Consider the following 19861-nt stretch of genomic DNA (forward strand, 5'->3'; position numbering starts at 1 on the left):
TCATGACATCCACTACCACTGTGAAAGTAATCGACGACCTAGAAGAGATTTTCAGTCGCCACGGTCTTCCCACAACTATCAAGTCTGACAATTCTCGGTTTTCACGTGACGTCACCAAATTCTAAAATTCAAAACTGGGGGGCCTACAAAATTTTTACCTTCATTTAAGGAAAGATTACCTAAAAATATGTCTGTTCACAATTTCTTAGCTCGATGTCGTGCTTTCTTTTGAAAGTAGAACAGTTTCAATTTCCGAGTTTCCATCGTGCGTGACATAAGGAGGACGGCCGTGACAGAGCTTTTCCGTATCTTAAAAATGACTCTTCGGGTGATTTTCAGCATTCTAAACAATTTAAGTTTGAGGAGAAATATTAATCTAAACATTCGAAAATTGACAAGGGCAAACAAACCTCTTTTCTGGCAAAAGTGAACTCCAGATGTTTTTTCGTATTTCCGGCCGCCATGTTTGTGCCCCTCAGAGGGACACAAACATGGCGTCTCCATACTAAGCTCTTTAAATTTATGTGGAACATTTTGTCAAATAACTCGAGTACGGAATGCCGCACAGACCTGACACTCGGACAGATGCCTTATTTATTTATCTTCTATACCATGTCCATTTCTTGACTTCATTCATGGAATGGTTTCGATTTTTTTTTTCAATGGCGTCACAGTGAAAACCGAGAATAGACCACAGTTCTGCTCAGAAGAGTTTCAGGAGTACTGTAAGCAGAATGGAATTGTGCATCTCAAGACTACACCCAAATGGCCCCAGGCTAACGGAGAAGTTGAAAGGCAAAATTCCTCCTCAATGAAGAGAATTCGCATTGCTCAGACTGAAAGGTTGGACTGGAAGAAGGAGTTAAGAAGATATGTGACCAAGTACCGAGGTATTGACCACGCGACTACCGGCAAAAGCCCTGCCGAATTGTTGTTCAATCGGAAGATAAAGGGGAAGCTGCCAGAACTACATGCTGATTATCGTCCAGATTTGGAAATCCGTGACAGGGATGCAGAGGTCAAAGCAAAGACCAAAGCGTATGCCGATAAGTTTATGAATGCGAGACCGTCTGATCTTCAAGTTGGTGACCAAGTACTTGTGAGGCAAGAGAAGAAGGATAATTTCTCCACACCATTTAATCCATCACCATTCCAAGATGTAAGCAAGACAGGCAACAGTGTCGTGGTAGAATCCCAGGGTGGGACCCAGTACTCGAGAAATACTTCCCATGTAAAGAAGTTCGTGTCAGAGACCCCTATGTCTGCAATCAAAGCACCATCTGCTGTTCCAGGCGAATCTGCAGTAGGAGATACATCCACTGTACCTACCACAATCCAAGTCAAGCTACATGTGAATTGACACCAGTGGCACCCGCCACACCATCAAGTATACCTTTGACCAGGTTTACACCATTAACACGAGCAAGTGTGAAGAATGAAAATGAGGCAGTTCCACTCCATAAGGATGTTGTACTTGATCAAGCAACAGTGCCTAGTACCCCAGCAAGACCGAGGTATGAAAGACCTCAGAGACAGAGGACACTGCCACAGAAATACAAAGACTTTGTTAAGGAATAGTGGACTAGTCACCTATGAGTTTACCAAGTCGTTAAAGCCAAAGAACTTGTGACTAAGCATTTGTTAAGGACACTCATCGAGAGAAAAGATACTGTTTGAACTTACTAACCTTGTTAAGTCATTAGTTGCTTAGAGGACTGTTACTCTTTGTTTTTCTTTAAGAAAAGGAGGGATGTCGTGTATTACATGAAGTAGCAACCTAGGCCGAGATAATTATGGGATGAGAGTAATAAAGAGAGCACATGGTTGACTAGTTGTGAGTCTTTCTCTGGGCTAGTTTGACGGCGAGCATTCCTCTAATTTATGTATTAAGAGGATATGACAACAAGAGAATGTGATAATATAAAAGTATCTAATATCTATAAGGAGTTGTGAATTGATGAATCTGTCCATCGGGTTGGTGTTAAGAAAACCACAATATTAATATTTCCAAATGTTATCTACGCCAGAGAGAGTACTATATTAGTAAAGGAGTGATAGCAGCATATACTTATATTGCGCCAAATCAATACTTGGTCATGGCGCTTTACAATGAATAATGCTATAAAGAAGGATTGGAATATCAAGTTCAAAACTAAAATTATCTAAAAGAAAAAAAAAAAGGTTTTCTAACATACAAAAATCACTATCTAAAGGCCATTTTAAAAAGATAAGTTTTCAAACGTTTTTTGAAAGTATCCATGCATGGAACTGCAAAAGTCCTAAATCCAAAGGTAGAGTGTTCCACATTTTCGGTGCAGTTACTTCAAAGGCACGGTCCCCATAAGATTTAATTTTAGACGAGCGCTTCATATGGCCAAAAGTCTTTCCTTGAGACGATGACCTAAGCGTGCGACATGATGTTTTGTAATGGAGTAAATTCTGTAAGTAACTAACAGGTAGGCGAACAGGTAGCCAGTGAAGTTCCTTTAACACAGGGGTTATAGGATCAAACTTCCTAGAAAACTTGATTATTCTAGCTGCATGGTTTTGAACTGATTTCAACCCGGACAGGAGATGATTAGGAAGTCCATACAACAACAAATTGCAATTATCCATTTGGAAATAACCAAGGCGTGTTCAGCAGGTTTTGCACTTTCTTCGGTGACGTATTTTCTAATTTTGGCAATGTACCTAATTTCATAATGCAGAGACTTGCACATTGTTAAAAAAAATTACACCAAGGTTACGAGCTGAAGATGTCGGAGTAACCGGGAGATCACTAATTTAAATAGACTCTAAGAGAGGCCTTGCACGGTAGGAGGCGAAGTAATTTAATAGAGGCTCTTGAAGCCGGTAAAATGGAAACTCGGATTTCCCCCTTGTACCAAGACTTGCCCTTGCCCTTTGGTATCGAGTTCCCGTTGTCATTTTCTCTTCAAAAAATGCTTTTAGTTTCTCTAAAAATAAATTAATTTTCAAGTAAAACGCCACTAAAAAGGCTCGACTAATGCTTAACACTTTTGCTTCACAAAAATGCTGGCATAATGTGCAAGTCCACCTGTCAGGATATGTACACTTTCAAACAACTTGAGTTTTAAAATCAATCTGATTACGTTTGGGATTTGTGACAATAGGAACATTACACTGGTTGGTTTATGTCACGTTGAAGTGACGCGATGCATGAGTTATTTCAGCCCTAGAGTTGACATGAATATAGCCAGGAGCCATAGAACTGAATAAATCGTTTAGACTTGAAGCTAACAACCTTGGCCGGGTTGTTCGAAAGCCGATTATCGCTAGCGCTAATCCACAATTAAAAGTTAACCGAGGTTTTCAACTTGCTCATTACAGATGATTTTAAAGGCTCATTTTAATCTAATGGTAAAGAAAAGTCTAAGGCAAAACTGAGGGACAAAAATCTTTTGGACGAATCCTAACGGATAAGTAAATATACTTCAATCAAAGTTCGCGTTAATCCAAGATTAGCTTAATCGGCCTTTGAACAACTCGGCCCTGGGTCCTTGTTATCAACGCGCTCAAGTGGAAAACGAATTCAATTAATATTACTGGAAGTCTTTAACATTGACCCAGTTGGGACTAGTTCATCAACCCTTCAGTGGGTTTCTTTTGTGTGCGCGCGTCAAAATAACGGTCCAGGGGTCAATTCAATAAAGAAATTACATTTGTAGTTTTTACACGTGTAATTTACACGTGTAAAGTCCGACTTGTAAATACAAGGATTCAATAAAAGAATTTTCCACACTGGAATTTACACGTGTATCCCTTGGCAGAATACACGTGTAAATTACAATTGTAGCCTTACAATTGTAAACTCCGTTTGAATACATGTGTGTTTTTTCGTATGCAAAATTAAATATCTCTTCTGTCCTTTAATATATATGCGGTTCTCCTTCCTTCGTTCTCAGTTATATATTCTTGAGACTATTGTTGAGCATGTTATCCAAGCAACAAAAGTTACCCTTAGCCCAGCTTGTGAGGGACCACAAAATGATAGTTTTAGCGCCATTTTCGTCGACAGTGACGAAGAAGGCAAAACAAGACGTGTCAGTGAAGTGCAAGTTTCTACCGCTGAAACTGGCAATGGCAGGGGCGGCTCACCAAAAATGCTACCCAAGCAGGCAGTCTTAAAAACAAAAAGCAAAGAAAAATCAGACGTGAGGCTCTGCCATCAGTTAGAAAGGATAAGGGGATATCATCAACTGCACATAACAAGGCAGCAGATCTAGAAGACGACATACTGCACCTTAGAAAAAGAAAACTCCAACTAGAAAATATCGAGCTGAGATTGGACATAAAAAAGCTCAGAAAAGATCTTGACAATTAAATAATTATAATTGTGACATACAGTTTCTTTTTCTTTTCCAACTAAGGTAGATGTGCACTTTTTTGCAAAATACATGTAATGAATATCGTCATTGAGTAACAGATGACATATTAATTTGTCCCTTCCAAAACGTATGGCGTATTTCGTCGTGGACTGTTCTCTTTTCATGATATTGAAACAGTTTAGGTTTTGAAGTGTCATTGGTATTATTTTTCGCACTCATAGGAAGTGCTGCAGCAACTGCTGTTGCCTGTCCTCTTGTTCCTCTGTTGTCGATATCTAGCTCATCGCCGTCAATGTCGAGATCTGCATCGTCAAGAGGATCATCACCGTTATCACTAAACAGAATGCAGAGATTGTGCAGTATAACAGCACACTTGATAAGCTCGGCAGCTCTTTTCATGTTTCTCACTCTCATTCTCCTCTGTAGAGCATAGAACCTTTTCTTAAGAATGCCATAGAACGCGATGAATGATATTCCATACTGTTGATATGGAGATACCATGACAAGAGTGCATTACGTGATAGAAAGAATTTGTACCAAGGATGTGGAGAAATACTGAAAATTGCTGTCTTGCCGTTAGTGCTCATTTACATCTCGTTCTGTTCCAAACGCGGGCCTATTAATTCCAAAAGATGGCCGAAGGCGTCGACAGGGAGACGAAACTTCTCTCGAAATTCCCTTGGCTTTTTGGACCTCAAACAGCCGTCTTTTCTCAAACTTCCTAGGTCGACGGATTATCTGACGTCTCAGGAGCTCGTCGAGTTCCTTTTCTCTCGAAGACGACATGTTTTTACACTACAATTGTTTTTCTGAAGTCTTACTCAGTCTGTTTACAAGTGACAAGCGACTTGTATTTTGCACTTGTGATTTACAAGTTGGACTCTTGAAAATATACAAGTCGGACTCTTGTAAAAGTTTTATTAAATTGGATTCTTACCATATTTTACACGTGTAGCGCTACACCTGTGATTACAAGTCGGACATTTGTAACCTGGACTTGTACCGATTTTTATTAAACTCGTCTCCGGCTGCGCTTGTAAATACAATGGTCCGACTTGTAGATTACAAGTGTAAAAGTTTTATTGAATTGACCCCAGCTTGTAAACTACAAGTACAAAAGTTTCATTGAATCCGCTCCAGATGTTTTAGGGCTTGTCATCTAAGACACCGATCCTGTTCTGTGTGGATTTGTGTGACTATTGCGAGCATTGAATTCTGTGGGGATTTGATGAACAATCGATGTAAATAGCTCTTTTTCGTTTTTAAAGACAACCTGGTTTAAGAAAGCTAAATTTCAGTTCGGCAAAAAATTATGAGCAAATGCACAATTCCATTACACAAATAACAAAATAAAAACATTTTAATGTTTAACGCAGACCCCTTCCTGGAGGCACTCTCTTCATGATGGCGTTATTTGACAACTGCTACCAGAATTCATTTCGTTTTCCTTCTCAAATTCAAGTTTTATAATCCCAGTCGAGAACAAAAAACAATAGCTCTAATTAGCATGAGAAAACAAACAAGTGAAGGATTCTGTTAGTTGTATAGTCAAATTACGCCATAGTGAAAATGTCCTATTGGAAATTGGAAACGTTAGTTTTTGATGAGAGGGGAAAACCGGAGTACCCGGAGAAAAACCTCTCGGAGCAAAGACGCGAATCAAAAACATACTCAACCCACATATGACGCCGAGTCTGGGAATCGAACCCGGGCCACATTGGTGGGAAGCGAGTGGTCTCACCACTGCGACATCCCTGCTCCCCCTCAGTTATAGATTAAATACAGTTTTCTCGTAGCAGAAGTTCGAGTTCGAGCCCTAGTAAAGTTTGACGCACGAGTCATGTTCCAGCCAAGATAAAATAGCGACTTTCTTACTCGTTTTCCTAGTTCGCAATTCTTGTTTTCAGAGGAGATGGTCACCAACAATGAACAATCCCGTGTGAAATTCAGTATAAGTTACCACTGCCCACTGCTGAAAATCCTTACCTACTCGTTACCTCTTATACAGGCACCTGGGGAAAAGACAGAAAGATCACTTTGAAAAATTTTAACAACGTTTTCACAAAAAGGATGAACAACACGAAATTTAAGATCGTATTGAGTAGATATTTGAGAAAACAACGCACCATCTTCCACTTTTGACTACAGTTTACCTCTTCCCCAGCGCCTTTCCTTCAGCGAATGTGGTGCCCATGGAGTTTTAGCCTCCAACGCAGACGTTCTAAGGGGTTGCAGGAACGCGAGACGAACCCCTAAAAACATCTGCGTGGGAGGCTAATGGAGTTTTGGGACTACTGCATTTCGCGTCAGTTTCCAACCAAACCCTGCGTTCCTGTTTCCTTGTTCGTTCCACGAAATGCATCAGCGTCCTGGTGGAGATTAGGAAATTAAGAAGTTGTATCGAGTAGCCTGTGGTCGTTACAAGGTAACGTTCTACTTTTGCAGTCGACACTGCTTGAGAGAACTTTTCAATGAAATTTGGCCTCTTTTGTCTCAGTCTAGTGCAAGAAAATATCCACAGACGCCTTCCAAAAATAAATGCATGGTGAGGTATAGTCTCATTATTCACTGTTTCCAGACACTGCTGTAGGTAGCAGTTTCTTGGAGAGTTCATTGCTCACAGGTACACAAGTTTTGGCTGAAAGTCAAATGGAACTGCCGAACTTATTCTGAACACCACTGGCGATACATCCGAGACATTTACAAATAAAATGCTGAGTTTGAATCGAACTCGAACTTGAGGTATGATTATACTTCATTAAATATTATCGTTATTGGAGCGGGGTTCAATTGGATGTCCAAAGTAATTTCGCGTTAGTCGCGTTTGCTTTGGTTTTGCATTACTACGCTCTGTGATTGGTTAACAAAACTCGCGCCACTTTCTCAACCAATGGGAATCCAAACCAAAACCAATCGTGTTTTGGCCGCACGCGTTCTCCCGCGCTTGGCGCCAGTTACATGTATTTGCTTCGAATTCTGACTGGCTCGTTGTGTTGCTTACATTAGTTGTCATAGGCCAGAGTAATTACTTTGGTTTTGGTTTTACTACACTCAATTGGAAACCGCTCTATCATATATTTATTTAATTACATGCATGCATTACTGTTATATATTTTGTCATATCATTGCTGTGTTCAATAAAGAATGGCAGACATTCGCAACTGAGCGCTGTTCACTTATCTCTCTCCAGGTTACTTGTTTCTTCCACGTGGCGCTCAGCAAGGTGACGATCAAATGTCTCCATAGCTTCTACAATGCCATCCTCTTGTATGGCCTTCATCAGAGAATGCACTGTAGCTTTAGAGCCCTTTGTCTGCAGCCAGCAATGCAGGACTTGAAACGACCGCTCTTCTTGTGACTCGTTCTCAGTCTGAATGTTGTTCACGGTTGTCTCGTCAACACCGAGATATCTGCCAAGCCACTTCCATCTGTTGGCCATTGCCTTGGCAACTATGGCCATGCAGCAAACGTCAACTTTCACTGGTTAAAACAAAAACAAAGACATGACTCTTGCTACATAGCCGAAACTGATATTAACTTAGCTTGCCATTAATACCTTTGTTTCACACCAGCTGAAAAAAGAAAAATGCGTGGCTTCTTTTCAAATCCAGCGTGCTATGATTTCACAGGAAGCGGGGTTCTTTCTTGAATTTTTTCGTTTGAGTTTTATTCCTTGTACTCTGTGATCGGTGATGGAGACGCACGTGACAAGAGGGAGCACAATTATACTACTTAGCGATGAAAACGCAACAGGCGAACAGCATGTATCAGCTACCAAAAAATGTCACTGATCATTGTTATTTATGAAATGGAGCATTTAGTATTGCTTCCCGTTAAACTGTTCATCCCTTAATAAGCAGCTTAAACGGCACTTAAACAGGAAAACAGAAATGTGAGTATTGCCTTTCTCTTTTATGGTGCTTATGCAATTGTCATCAGAACATGAGCTGCAATACAATATGATGAGGTATCGAAAACGAGCAAACTACTTACTGGAATAACAAAGGGAATCCTCGGGCACTTTCGACACAGTCTCCTAAAGGACAACAAACAAATAAATACGATATTTCCTCATACAGCATGTAATTAACCATGAAAATGATCACCTCTAATAGCGTGTCTGTTGTCACAGGTCTCACCAGGTATGGCCCGGTGAAAACGATTTCAGAAAAAATCTCAGCCAAATTAAACAGGATCCCGGCGAAGGGATCCCTTGTAGTCGCAAAGTGGGTTTGTTGTGTTTTGGTGTGTTTTTATTGTGCTCTCTGGTCCTCTCTGCAAACCGAGCGTAGCCAGCAGGACTCATATCATCAACCCATACATTACTCTGTAGACTCCTGTTTGGCTGGCCAGCCGTTCTCACTGCATAGGTGAAAACTAAGGGCTAGATTTCCGAAGCCCTCCTAAGTTACGATGTATCATAACTATTGTTTCTTGATAATGTCCTATTGTTAGTCCAACAATAGTCTATTGTTAAGAAACAATTGTTTCTTGATAATATCCTATTGTTAGTCTAACAATAGTCTATTGTTAAGACACAATTGTTTCTTGACAATATCCTATTGTCAGTCCAACAATAGTCTATTGTTAAGAAACAACTGTTTCTTGATAATATCCTATTGTTACTTAGTCCAAAAATAGTCTATTGTTAAGAAACAATTGTTTCTTGATAATATCCTATTGTTAGTCCAAATTAGTCTTTTGTTATGAAACAATGCAACGGATACAACTTAGCTTAGGAGGACTTTGTGAATCTAGTCCCAGACGGGTGAAAAAAAAATCACCAAATCAAAGCAAATTTACTCTATATGCAATTAATGTTCTAGTTATGCTCTTAATTGAAGGAGAAAGGTTAACATGATTTCTGCGTTAACAACCTTTATAAACCACTGCTGGACTTCTTCAAATTGATGGACTGGCGTGCTGTTGCACCACAAAGGCCGTGACGACACTGCTGGATCAATGGATATCACGTGACAGCGACCTTCGCCTGCCTGGTCAGGGTGATGACTATCTGCCTCATCACAGGTGGAGTTGCCATCCGTCTCACCATCGCTTTCATCAGAGGACGAGTCCAATGAAAGAACCTTACCATCGCAAGAGGCACCTGGGCAGCGTGGATTAGGGCAAACAGGACCAAAGCTGAACTTTAGGAACCTGAACTGGTGTTGGCAAATGTCCGTCATGATTGACATCAGGATACTGAATAATTCATGCAGCTTCTTGCCATTCTTAGATCTAATGAAGAGATAAACCATCCACCTATATAAGAACGATATTATGTATGCTTTTTATTTTCAAGAGCCCTTCAAGGCATGAAGTGGCAGACAGCCGGAACATAAAGATACCAGATGGATCATACAGAGAAAAGGAAAGGCAGTCAAAACAATGACAGAGATCATGGCGGCGACCAAGAACAAGAAAGAGAGACAAACATGAGAGATATCTTAGGTCGAAGACGTAAATGGATGCCTGGGGATAATGGAAGAGGAATGCATCCCACAGTGTGGATTTTCTTACCCTGCGAGCAGTGGTTTCTCCACCGGATGCTTCGCTACGAAAGGAAGCGTAGCGTAGCGTCCGGTGGAGAAACCACTGCTCGCTGGGTAGGATTTCCTGAGCTTTAATTCCTTACTATATGATCTACTTTCAGTAAACTACCGCCAAGTCAGTCGATACAAGTGCCGACATAACCGCGACCAGATTGCTTTTGAAAGACATTGGGCAGCGCTGTGTGAGTGCAGTGTGCAGTGCTGTGTGTGTCAAAATCTATCTACTTGCCTGGCACTGATTTTAATCTGGTTGAACTTCTGACAAGCCTCAGTGAGAATGAAGAAGCTGTCTCCAAAAGAGAAGATGGCCATCTCTTTGGCGATTATGGGCCTCATGCCATTGCTTGACTTGCTTTTCGCACCTGTGCGTACAATGAAGTAGTGGAAGAGAGCAGGCGGAAGGAAGTTGCGAAAATCAAACGTTAAAATTTTATCCGAGTTGCAAATTCCAATCCACGTTCTTCGGCAGAGTTTCTCCCACTTTCCTTTCAAGCATTTCTCTTTGAGATGAAATGGAACGATGTACCTGCTCAGCTGTGACCCCATTTCTTCGCCTTCGTTTTCATTACGGTCTTCAGTGTCTTCAACTTTTGCCAAAGCCGAGATGGGACACAGCATACCAGAAGCTTCCAAGATGCCTACGAGTGTCTGAAGTTCTATGGCAGAGCTGTTGAAGTCTTCCCAGACGTGCTCCAGAAAACTGATGTCTGCTATCCCATGATCTTGCAGAGTCTTCCATTGTGTGCAGTGCTGCCGATCAACATCTAAGGACTCTGGAATGTCGTGAAGACAGGTCATAACATCCACCAGGTACTGGGGGTTGATCACTACCAAGTCGTTGATTTGGGCGTTTTGCGTTTCAGGTCCGATTAACTCTTCTGAAAATGGATTATGTAAAAAAAGGCCTTTCTTTATCTACATCTCGGGCAATGCATTCTTCTTGGTTACCCACCCAATAGGAAACACTATCTACATGTAACGGGCAACTGAGGGCAGTTGTATAGTTGGGTATATAATCAAGGCACTCTTGTTTCATTTTGTTTCCCTTCATTCAGTTGCAACTGTGTACCTAACTGTTAAAAATGTTTTGGCCGAGTAAATTTTCATTGGACTATCAGATCCTATTCGTTTCAAGCTAACGAACAATTGGACACCTCCGTCGCACATGTCGACCCAAATAATATTGTATTTTATATATTGTATTTCTTTATCTAACTCTTTCACTCAGAAGGCTCACGAACTTGTTAACAATGAAAATAACTCATGCCCAAAGGAAAGAAGGTCCAGTTACCTGGGAGAATGATCACACCACTGTCATGATAAAAGTGCAGCATGCTTTCAAATGTTTCATCCACGACACGACAGTTGCTTTCTATCATCTCTTTCAGGAAGGCCTTGGGTACACACGCTGGGCAATCTGGTCTTTCCCTGCACTTGAGGATTTCCTCTTCAAAATGTAGCCAAAGAACTGGTAACTCCTCGTCCATCAGCATAAGGCGAGAGGCTTCTTCTTCGATCGTTTTCTTAAGCAGCATGGCACCATCATCTTCACAACCTCGAGTGTTTTCTACGGCAAACAAGAAGTTCTTCTCTTGGCTTCGAACCAACTGCTGGCCAAAGTTCTCCGCAAATTCTTCAAATAGCATTTTCTCTGCATCAGTAATGTCTTGTTGGGTCACTTGATCGCGATGTGTACCCACCAGGAATATTGGGGAAGCCTGAGGAGTGTGCACACGGACAGAGTTGAGCCAGAAGCGAACTTCCGCAATCGCATGGCCACTGCTTTCTGGGTTGCACAATTGGACCAGGTTTGTCACCACAAGGTAAAAGGAACGCTGGTTCAGAAACACATGATGCATTGCTTGGTATAACGGATGGCCGGCAAAATCCCAAATGCTAATTTTGGTGTACGTTCTTTGTTTGTCGTCCAACGAAGCTATGCTAAGTTTTCTTGTAATTTGATCCACCGGTATGTCCCGCGGAGCTGCCTGCTCACTGCTTGATCTACCAAACCGGCTAGCGGGGGACAATGGAATCATGTTCGTCTGATCACTTTCGTTGTCCTCGGCAGGCGCAGGTGCATATTCAATACTGGGAAGTCGCCTTATTCCAGAAGACCGATACCTTTCAGTGAAAAAGGAAGGACCTGGATCAGATGAACTCAGCAGCAAGCCCTTTGAACTTTGCCCCTGGTTCCTCCAGGAAGAACTTAGAATACCTTCACATACTTTGTCGGACAAGATGTCATCTACATGGGACTTGTTCAGGTCAGCAACATGCCATGAGTCATCAAGCTCTGTCATCTCCACCATGCTTGTGTTAATTCCATGAGTCTCACTCCTTTCTTCCAAAAACTCTTCACCACTGAGATTTCGTACTAAGCTTGTCTTGCCTGCACCAACATCCCCAATCACAGTGAGCTGCATCCGAGCCACTTGAGCTTTACCTTCAAGAAGAGCCTTATTGAAAATACTAACTGCTTCTTCTCCTCTAGCAAGGACTTCGTAAGGTTCACTGCAAGGTTCTGAGATAAGGAAAAAACACACAAGTAGTTATAGAAATTCGGTGATGATGTCTATGTAAGGATCTCGCAGGAACTTTACAGTCTTGTGAAAGGGCTGGTTAGTCACGGACAATTTTTACTTTTTTGTGACATTATCCTAGAGCCTACCAAAAGGAAGATATCAATAAAAACCTTAATCAGTTTTTAGGGATTCTTTACGAGACAAAAGGGAAAGACTTGAACAAAAAATCTGGCCAACCCATTTCCACCCTGGCCATCCTCAGCCAAAGACACTTATTTTAACATCTTAAAACTAGTTGGTAGTGTAATCTGATCCACTGGATTTCTTTTTATTCCAATTTGTCTTTTAGCTTTTGCAAGTAATTCCAAAATCGGTGACGTAGCCTTTACAAAAAAATTAAAACGCAGACATAACCTAAACAGAAACAGAGAAAGTTGCAGTGACGGTTAATCCCCCAAAGCCAAAGACCATTCATAGGGTCTGTGTATTCTTGGGGATGGTTAACCAGATAGGCGAGTTTGCAGAGCATCTTGCTAGCAAGACAAAACCCATTCGAGATCTTATTCTCAAAGAGATGACAGTGCTACCCAAACAAGACGTCTGTCAAGAAAACAAGGTTAGCTTATCAACATCACCAATGACACCCTCTGCAGATACATCCTCATCTGGACTGGACAGGGTCCTGCTACAAAAGCAAGTTTGATCAGAGCTGGAGAACGATTGAGTTTCACTGCAGTGGAATGCAGATATGCACAAATTGAGGAGGCACTAACTCCCCTAAACTGGGCACATGAGAGGTCTTGTAAATTTCACATTGTGGGTTAATATATACAGCCATCCATTGTGGTAGAAACAGATCACAAGCCACTGGTCCCACTCAGCTGACTCCTCACCAAGATTACCTTAAAATACCTTGAATGGAGAGAGCCCATCTATATAAGGTAATGGAGACTCTGCTTGTCAACCAGAGGTTAACATTTGTGATTAAGGAACTGTTTTAATTTAAGTGGTGTTAAACTCAGACATGGCTGCTGCTATAATTATCTTGGCACCTTAAACCCAAAGGCTGGAAAAAGTGACAGGAAACCTATACATATCTAGTCATCTGAATTGGTGAAAATAAATGCACCTTGAAAGACTGTCTTTAATCATCACTGTTAAATAATCAATTCCCTACAAAATGATTCTGGTAATTAAACATTTCTTAGGGGTTTCTTTTAATGTCCTGATTTAACAACCCCAATCACATTTTGATGGGAGCCTCCCTGGGACTTTAATGAGAACTAGTAATTTTACCTTCAGTGTTTGGTGCATTTTCCTGCATTTGACAAACAACTTGACTTCTGCCACTGATCTCCTCAACATGGCTTGTTTCAGAAAACACACCAAACTGTTGCTCAAAACTATTTTCCCCATAGAGCCTGTTCCACACAAGTTTCACTGCTTTAATATCTTGTTCTGATGTCTGAGAACCTCTTGCTTTGAGCCGCCTTTGTTTATCTATGAATAACAATTAAATTCGAGTTCTTGATGTCAACCAAAAATCATTAATACTTTGTTTTGAAAAATGCAAATAAGTGAATAATTTATAATCTGTCTAATTGATGAAACCATAATTATTGTCACATAAAGTGTACCAACTTTACTAGTTCCTTGAGCCGTGGAGATCTGCATGGCTTCATTTTTTTAGAAAATAAGATAAAGTATCTGTGTGAAACACACTTACACGATTTAATGAGCCAGTTTGGGTTTATCAGTGCTGGCACTTAACTCCAATTTCCATAGCATGATGTAATGACTAGAAACATTACTTAATTACTACTCTACCTTGGGTGACACTGGATAGGATAAGGGATTGTTCAGTCCATTCTATTTTTGACATGAGCCCTTTGCTTATGAGACTAGACAATCACTCCTCTTGGGACCAACATTAAATAAACCCTTCTTTGAACATAAATAAAGGGGAGAAGGGAGCAGGGTGGGGGGAGCATCAACACCTCACTATAGTTCTGACGACAAAGTGGTTACCATGCCAACGGATCACCTCCACCAAAAGGACCTCGAAAATTTCAATGTTATTTTGCAAATTATTTAAAAAACTTCACTGTCCTGCAGTAGAATTGTTGTGTTAAATCAAAAGAGACATTTTTTTTTCATCTACATGCAAAAAATACTGCTGAATAATTTTCTCCCAAATGTTTATTTCAAGTGGCATGTATGCAAAAAATCAAGATTATAACATTACTGCACAAAATCTTGAGATCAAAACAAAAATTAATGTTTCATGCAACTTTAAGTTCTGGTTTGTGCTATTTTATGCTGCATTTCCTGCAACTTTTAATAGAAATTTTGATTCATTCAGCTGATGCCTGCACCTTATGGCTATGGCATGGGTGGATTATGCACATGTATGAGGCTAAAGCCCTTTTGAGCCTCTTTAATTGCAACTATAAGGGCACATACCCCGGGCCAAGAGCCCATGGGGTACCCCCATGCAAGCTTTGGTTCAGTGAATAGATAATAACAGGGAATCAAACAAAGAATAGTAAAATACAATATTGTGCAGTTCCTGGAAATGTCCGTATACCACCTAAATTAGAATTTTCAGAGGGGTCTTAGGAAAAAAACTTACTGTGCTTTCCAGACCCTTTTTTTTTGCTCTCTTTTTTTTGGAAGCATTGAACTAATTACACAGATTCTGGACAAGATGGAGAAATCCTCTGCAGGGTCTCAGGGTTTAACATCAGGGGCAGGGTGAGATGGGCAAAGAAAGAGACTGGGAAGGAACTTGGGGGACTAAAATATGCTGTGGACTATATTTTGGATACAATTAAAATGGCAACAGGCATGAAAACAAAATGCATACACACATGCCAGGTGATCTGGTGATGTAACTAGGTGGACTGGGGAGAGAAATTTTAATGCTGTATCCCACAACCGCACGCGGCCTTCAATGTTGTTTTCAAATTTTAACATGATGGCATAGTTCAACACGGCGTCGGTTTCATTTGGATGTCTACTCACCCCGCACAATACACAGGACATGATATGTAGAATGCATGAAGAATGATCGGTTATGTAATGCAATTACTGAGGGAATTTGGGACAGACAGGGAGGCAAAGACTTGGACACTTCGAGTCAATGGAGAATGACATCTGATACGATAAGCGATTGAGGACGGATTGACATGCCCGAATCTGCAAGTTTTATTTGAATAATTTGGTTTCCAATATTACCTTGAACTGTGTTTAGTTGCTTTTGTGTCACTATTAAAACTGATACTTGCTAAAGAACGTCTAAATGTTAAATGTTCTTAGCTTAAGCAAGAGTGCTATTTGTTAGAATGTTTTGCAAATTGAACTTGACGAAGATCTGGGCGTCACAGTTTTGGTAGGCTTTCACTGGGGACACAGGCCGGTCAGCAGTGTTGCCTTGATCCTGGGCTTTAAATTTATGTTGTTTTGTCAATTAAACCCTGGTCAAGTCCTTATGTTACAGACTTAATTGGCATTTAAATGTCTTTTTTTGTGTTGAACTATGCCGCCATGTTACAATTTGAAAACAACATTAAAGGCTGCTCCAGTTGTGGGATACAGCATTAAAATTTCTCTCCCCAGTCCTCCAAATCAGGTCACCAGATCACCTAGTGGAATTGGTGCCTACTTCAGGCATTGTGAAGTTCCTTCCCAAGAAATTCACTGTGCCCGAATTCTGGCATGCATGGATATAAATATTTTGATAAATGGGTGCATTCACATTTGTACCGGCCAATTACTCATACTCGGGCACAGTGCTTGGGAACCAAGTGTGAACATAGCCTTAGAGGTTGAGGATAACTACAAATGAAATAAACCTTGCAATGAAGATGCATTACTTATTTGGCCACAGCCTTTTATTCCTCTCCCATCATGCTAACCATTTTATGTGATAATTTACATAAGATCCCGCTTGTTATTTTATGCATGACAGGTTAGTAGTTTTTTACAGTGGCTGACTGACATAGCTCAAGTTATGTCTAACACTTGAATAGTAATTAAACATGAGTAGGATGTACCATAGGGCTGAATATTATGGGAGGGAGGAGAGACCTCAAAGTTTACAACTGGCCCAACAATCTACCAATTTATCTACTGATGGATCGTCCAAAAGGAACCAACACAGGACGATTTGTGTCACTTTTCAAACAAAATAGAGCCAACAATGTTTAACCCTCCCCCCTTCCACCTCACCGCCACACCCACCCTACCCTCAACTTCCAACACACCCATCATCACCAGGACAGTACAAAACGAACGCAAATAACAAAAAAAAAAACATAGAGAGAGAGAGATAGATAGATAGGTACATAGAAAGAGAGAAAAAACATACATGGCACTTACCAACCAGATGAAACAAAATTTCAGATAAGCAGTAGCTATCAAATGCCAAATCTATTGGAGTGTCTCCTTTTCGATCGGGTAGATGTAATTTGCCTCCATTCCACAGCAGCAATCTAAGACAGTTGGCGTGACCCTTCAAGGCGGCAAGATGAACCGGCGTTCTGCCATCTTTGGGATCGATAACATTTGGTTTTCCATCCGACCAGCTAAGCATGACCTTCAAGCACTCGTAATGTCCGCCGAAAGCCGCACAATGCATCGGTGTGAAGCCCGTCTGGGATTTCGGATGAAGGTGTGAATCGCCTGGACAGTCGGCGTACTCATTTCGCATAAGTTGATCCACTAGCTGAAACTCGCCTGTACACGCCGCATGATGCAGATCTTTCAGATGGTGCCTATTCTTTTGTAGATGTTGGATTAATGCTTTGGTGTCTGAGAACGATCTTCCGCAACGCGAACAGTTTTCTGGGAAACACGGAACACGATGTTTCGCACTGTATTGTAAATGTTGAATCAAACCCTTCTTGCCGAAAGTTCGATGACACCTCGCGCAGTTGTGAGTCGCCCTTGCACAAGGTAAATTTTCATCGTTGAAAGGCATTTTCTTTTACAACACAAAGAACCAGAAACTACCTGCCAGAGAGAGCGAACAGGATCTCTGTCGTCCGTATATACGTGGCCAGTGCAGGTCTTGGACGGTCTTGCTACTGTTGCTGCAGCGTGATTTCCGAGAATCCCGGAAATAGACATCGGTCCCATTTCCCACGCTGCCGTAAGGCTTGTATTAGGGAAAACAGCCCACGCCGGAACCGACACCTGACGGAGCGGCGAGAGGTAGTAAACGTGAGCGAGAAAAGAAAATATCACTTCAAGGACCGTCCATAGTCGCCTATGGACCCATAGCAGCACGGGTATTTCTTTATAAAAATTATTGGTACCGCGTCACATTCTCCGGGTCCGTACCATTTTTAGGGGTATCGAATGGTCCCTTACCCCGGTGCTCGCAAAATTTGGCCTTTGCTCGAATTGCTCGCAAAAATTACGCGGGTGCTCGCTTGCTCGTGCTCGCAAAATTTTTGCAACTGCTCGCATGCTCGCATTCTCGTTAACATGTGCTCGATTGCTCAAAATTTCGTTAATCCTGCTTTGTAGTTATTTTTCAGTATACATATATAAACGATAAATCAGTTATGATATGGTTAAAACAAAAAGGTTGTTCAAAACATCCTTACCTCTGTCTTCAGTCTTTCTTCAACAGTTGAGCCTGTAACTGTTTTGGCTGCACTGTGTATTGCAAGCAAGACTTAGCCTGTTGCAGCAAGACTTAGCCATATTTCATGGCTGTTTTTAATGATACCGTTTATAATCCTCTCGGGTTTGTTGGATACGAGATGATTAGTAACCAACGAGCCGCGCAGCGCCGAGTTGACTATCCATCGCATCCCGTATCCAACTCACTCCTAGAATAATTGCTAAAATATTTTATATATTTTAAAACTGACATATTATACATAACGTGACTCTTTCCGTAATTAGCTTGTAATTTTTGTCCAAGTTTGTATCATGAATGGTGTATTTTATGAATGGCCAGATTTAAGGAGCTAGCTATGCCGATTTATTTTTAGTAATCAAACAACACGCTTGAATAATACTGTAATAGTTCAGGGTTTTTTTAAACTTTTTTTTAAAACTACAGATTGGTGTTTTGGATGTGGATAAACTGGACGGGAATGGATTGTTTCCTGATAAAATTATTTGGCCAATTTTTTCAAAGTTTTCTTTTGTGTCTTGAAAAAAAACCACACACACAAAAGAGAAGTCATGATTCCCGAAACGTCAGCTATTGAATCTCTTTACGATGGTGAACTGCTCAGTTGATAATTCCACTCTCCACCGACGCAGCACCACAGTTTCTTTATAAACTAATCCCCTTAAAAACTGAGGATGGTTGGATAAAGAGAGAAAGACGGTTAACTTTGAGCCCGGCAAATTAAATAAAAATAGGCGAAAATCTTGCCACGCAGGCTTGGGCACCAGATGACGTAATCATTGGCGTGCTAAAACTATAGTATTTAAATAAGGTTCGAATGTGATACGTAGCTTTCTTTCTTTACCAACACACGATGCTTTCAGCACTGCTGATCCTTGTAGTCCGTAGGACAGCCTAACTCGCCTAGGCCAGATTAATTTGTCCACTGTGAAAATTTAATAAGTCAATTGAACCGAAGGAAATTGAAGAAACTTTATGACACTCACTGACCAGAACGGGCCCTCATAGACAAATGCCTGTGTCTCAGTTACTCGAGATTCAAAGGTTTCATTTTACCAGCGTTGTTTCAAGAACACAGTTTTTTTTCTTAATTATTTCAGTTTGGGCGATTTCAATGAATTGGTACCAAAAAAAAAAAACAAAAACAAAACAAAAACAAGTCTAAACCGTGGCTTTCGCGATTTCGATTTGTATCATACGTGCTCCATATTATAATTGATAACCCTGCCACCTCAAATTCAAAATTGCTTAGAATTCAGTTTCGGTTATAAAGATAGGCCATCATTATCGACATGATCCCAGATCCTGGCGAAAGGTCCTGGCGCTCAATGATTCAATGCTTATTTGAGGGTGCAGTGCGAACGTTTTTTCTTTTTTTTTTTCTTTGCCTCCAAAATTGCCAATATAAAAACAAAAGTTGGGTAGGCTTTTTTTTCCTTTTTTTTCTCTTTTGCATCACGGCATCGCCACAACCACCCCCGTGATTTGCTAGAACAGGTCTTTTTCACAGCCGGGTCATATTTCACAGGTCACTGTTGTACTGGGCCGGGTTGTTCGAAAGCCGATTAACGCTAATCTACGATTAATAGTTAATCAAGGTTTTCATCTCGCTCTTTAAAAGTGATTTCAAAGCCTAATTTCAAGCTAAAGGTAGAGAAAAGTCTAAGTCAAAACTGAGAGCCAAAAAGCATTTTGAAGAATCTTTATTAGTAATTGAACTCGAATCAAAGTTCACGTTAATCTAGGATTAGCTTAATCGGGCTTTGAACAACTGGGCCCTGGAAT

The 19861-nt window shown here is 40.8% G+C and overlaps 1 protein-coding gene and 1 long non-coding RNA gene across 3 annotated transcripts in view; one reads left to right on the plus strand and one right to left on the minus strand.

The window, feature by feature from the left end:
- The window catches only part of LOC146479190 (uncharacterized), a 203616-nt gene that overhangs the window by 144520 nt on the left and 39235 nt on the right, over positions 1-19861 (plus strand). The window lies entirely within an intron of this gene.
- Positions 5687-17518, minus strand: LOC146479206 (uncharacterized). 2 transcript variants are annotated; one of them, XR_014865033.1, is made up of 8 exons: positions 16807-17518; positions 13723-13926; positions 11193-12425; positions 10131-10779; positions 9227-9587; positions 8343-8385; positions 6476-7829; positions 5687-6361 (listed from the first exon to the last, which is right to left on the minus strand). XR_014865033.1 is itself a non-coding variant. In XM_085111454.1 (7 exons), the coding sequence occupies exons 1-7, from the start codon at positions 17405-17407 to the stop codon at positions 7522-7524; spliced, it is 3399 nt and encodes a 1132-aa protein (XP_084967580.1). In that variant the 5' UTR covers positions 17408-17518; the 3' UTR covers positions 5687-7521. The 2 variants fall into 2 exon arrangements, 1 of the variants encoding a protein (XP_084967580.1); XM_085111454.1 differs by having other exon boundaries at positions 5687-7829.

Source organism: Pavona decussata, unplaced genomic scaffold, assembly GCF_977016875.1.
Source record: "Pavona decussata unplaced genomic scaffold, jaPavDecu1.1 SCAFFOLD_61, whole genome shotgun sequence".
NCBI classification, from domain to species: Eukaryota; Metazoa; Cnidaria; class Anthozoa; order Scleractinia; family Agariciidae; genus Pavona; species Pavona decussata.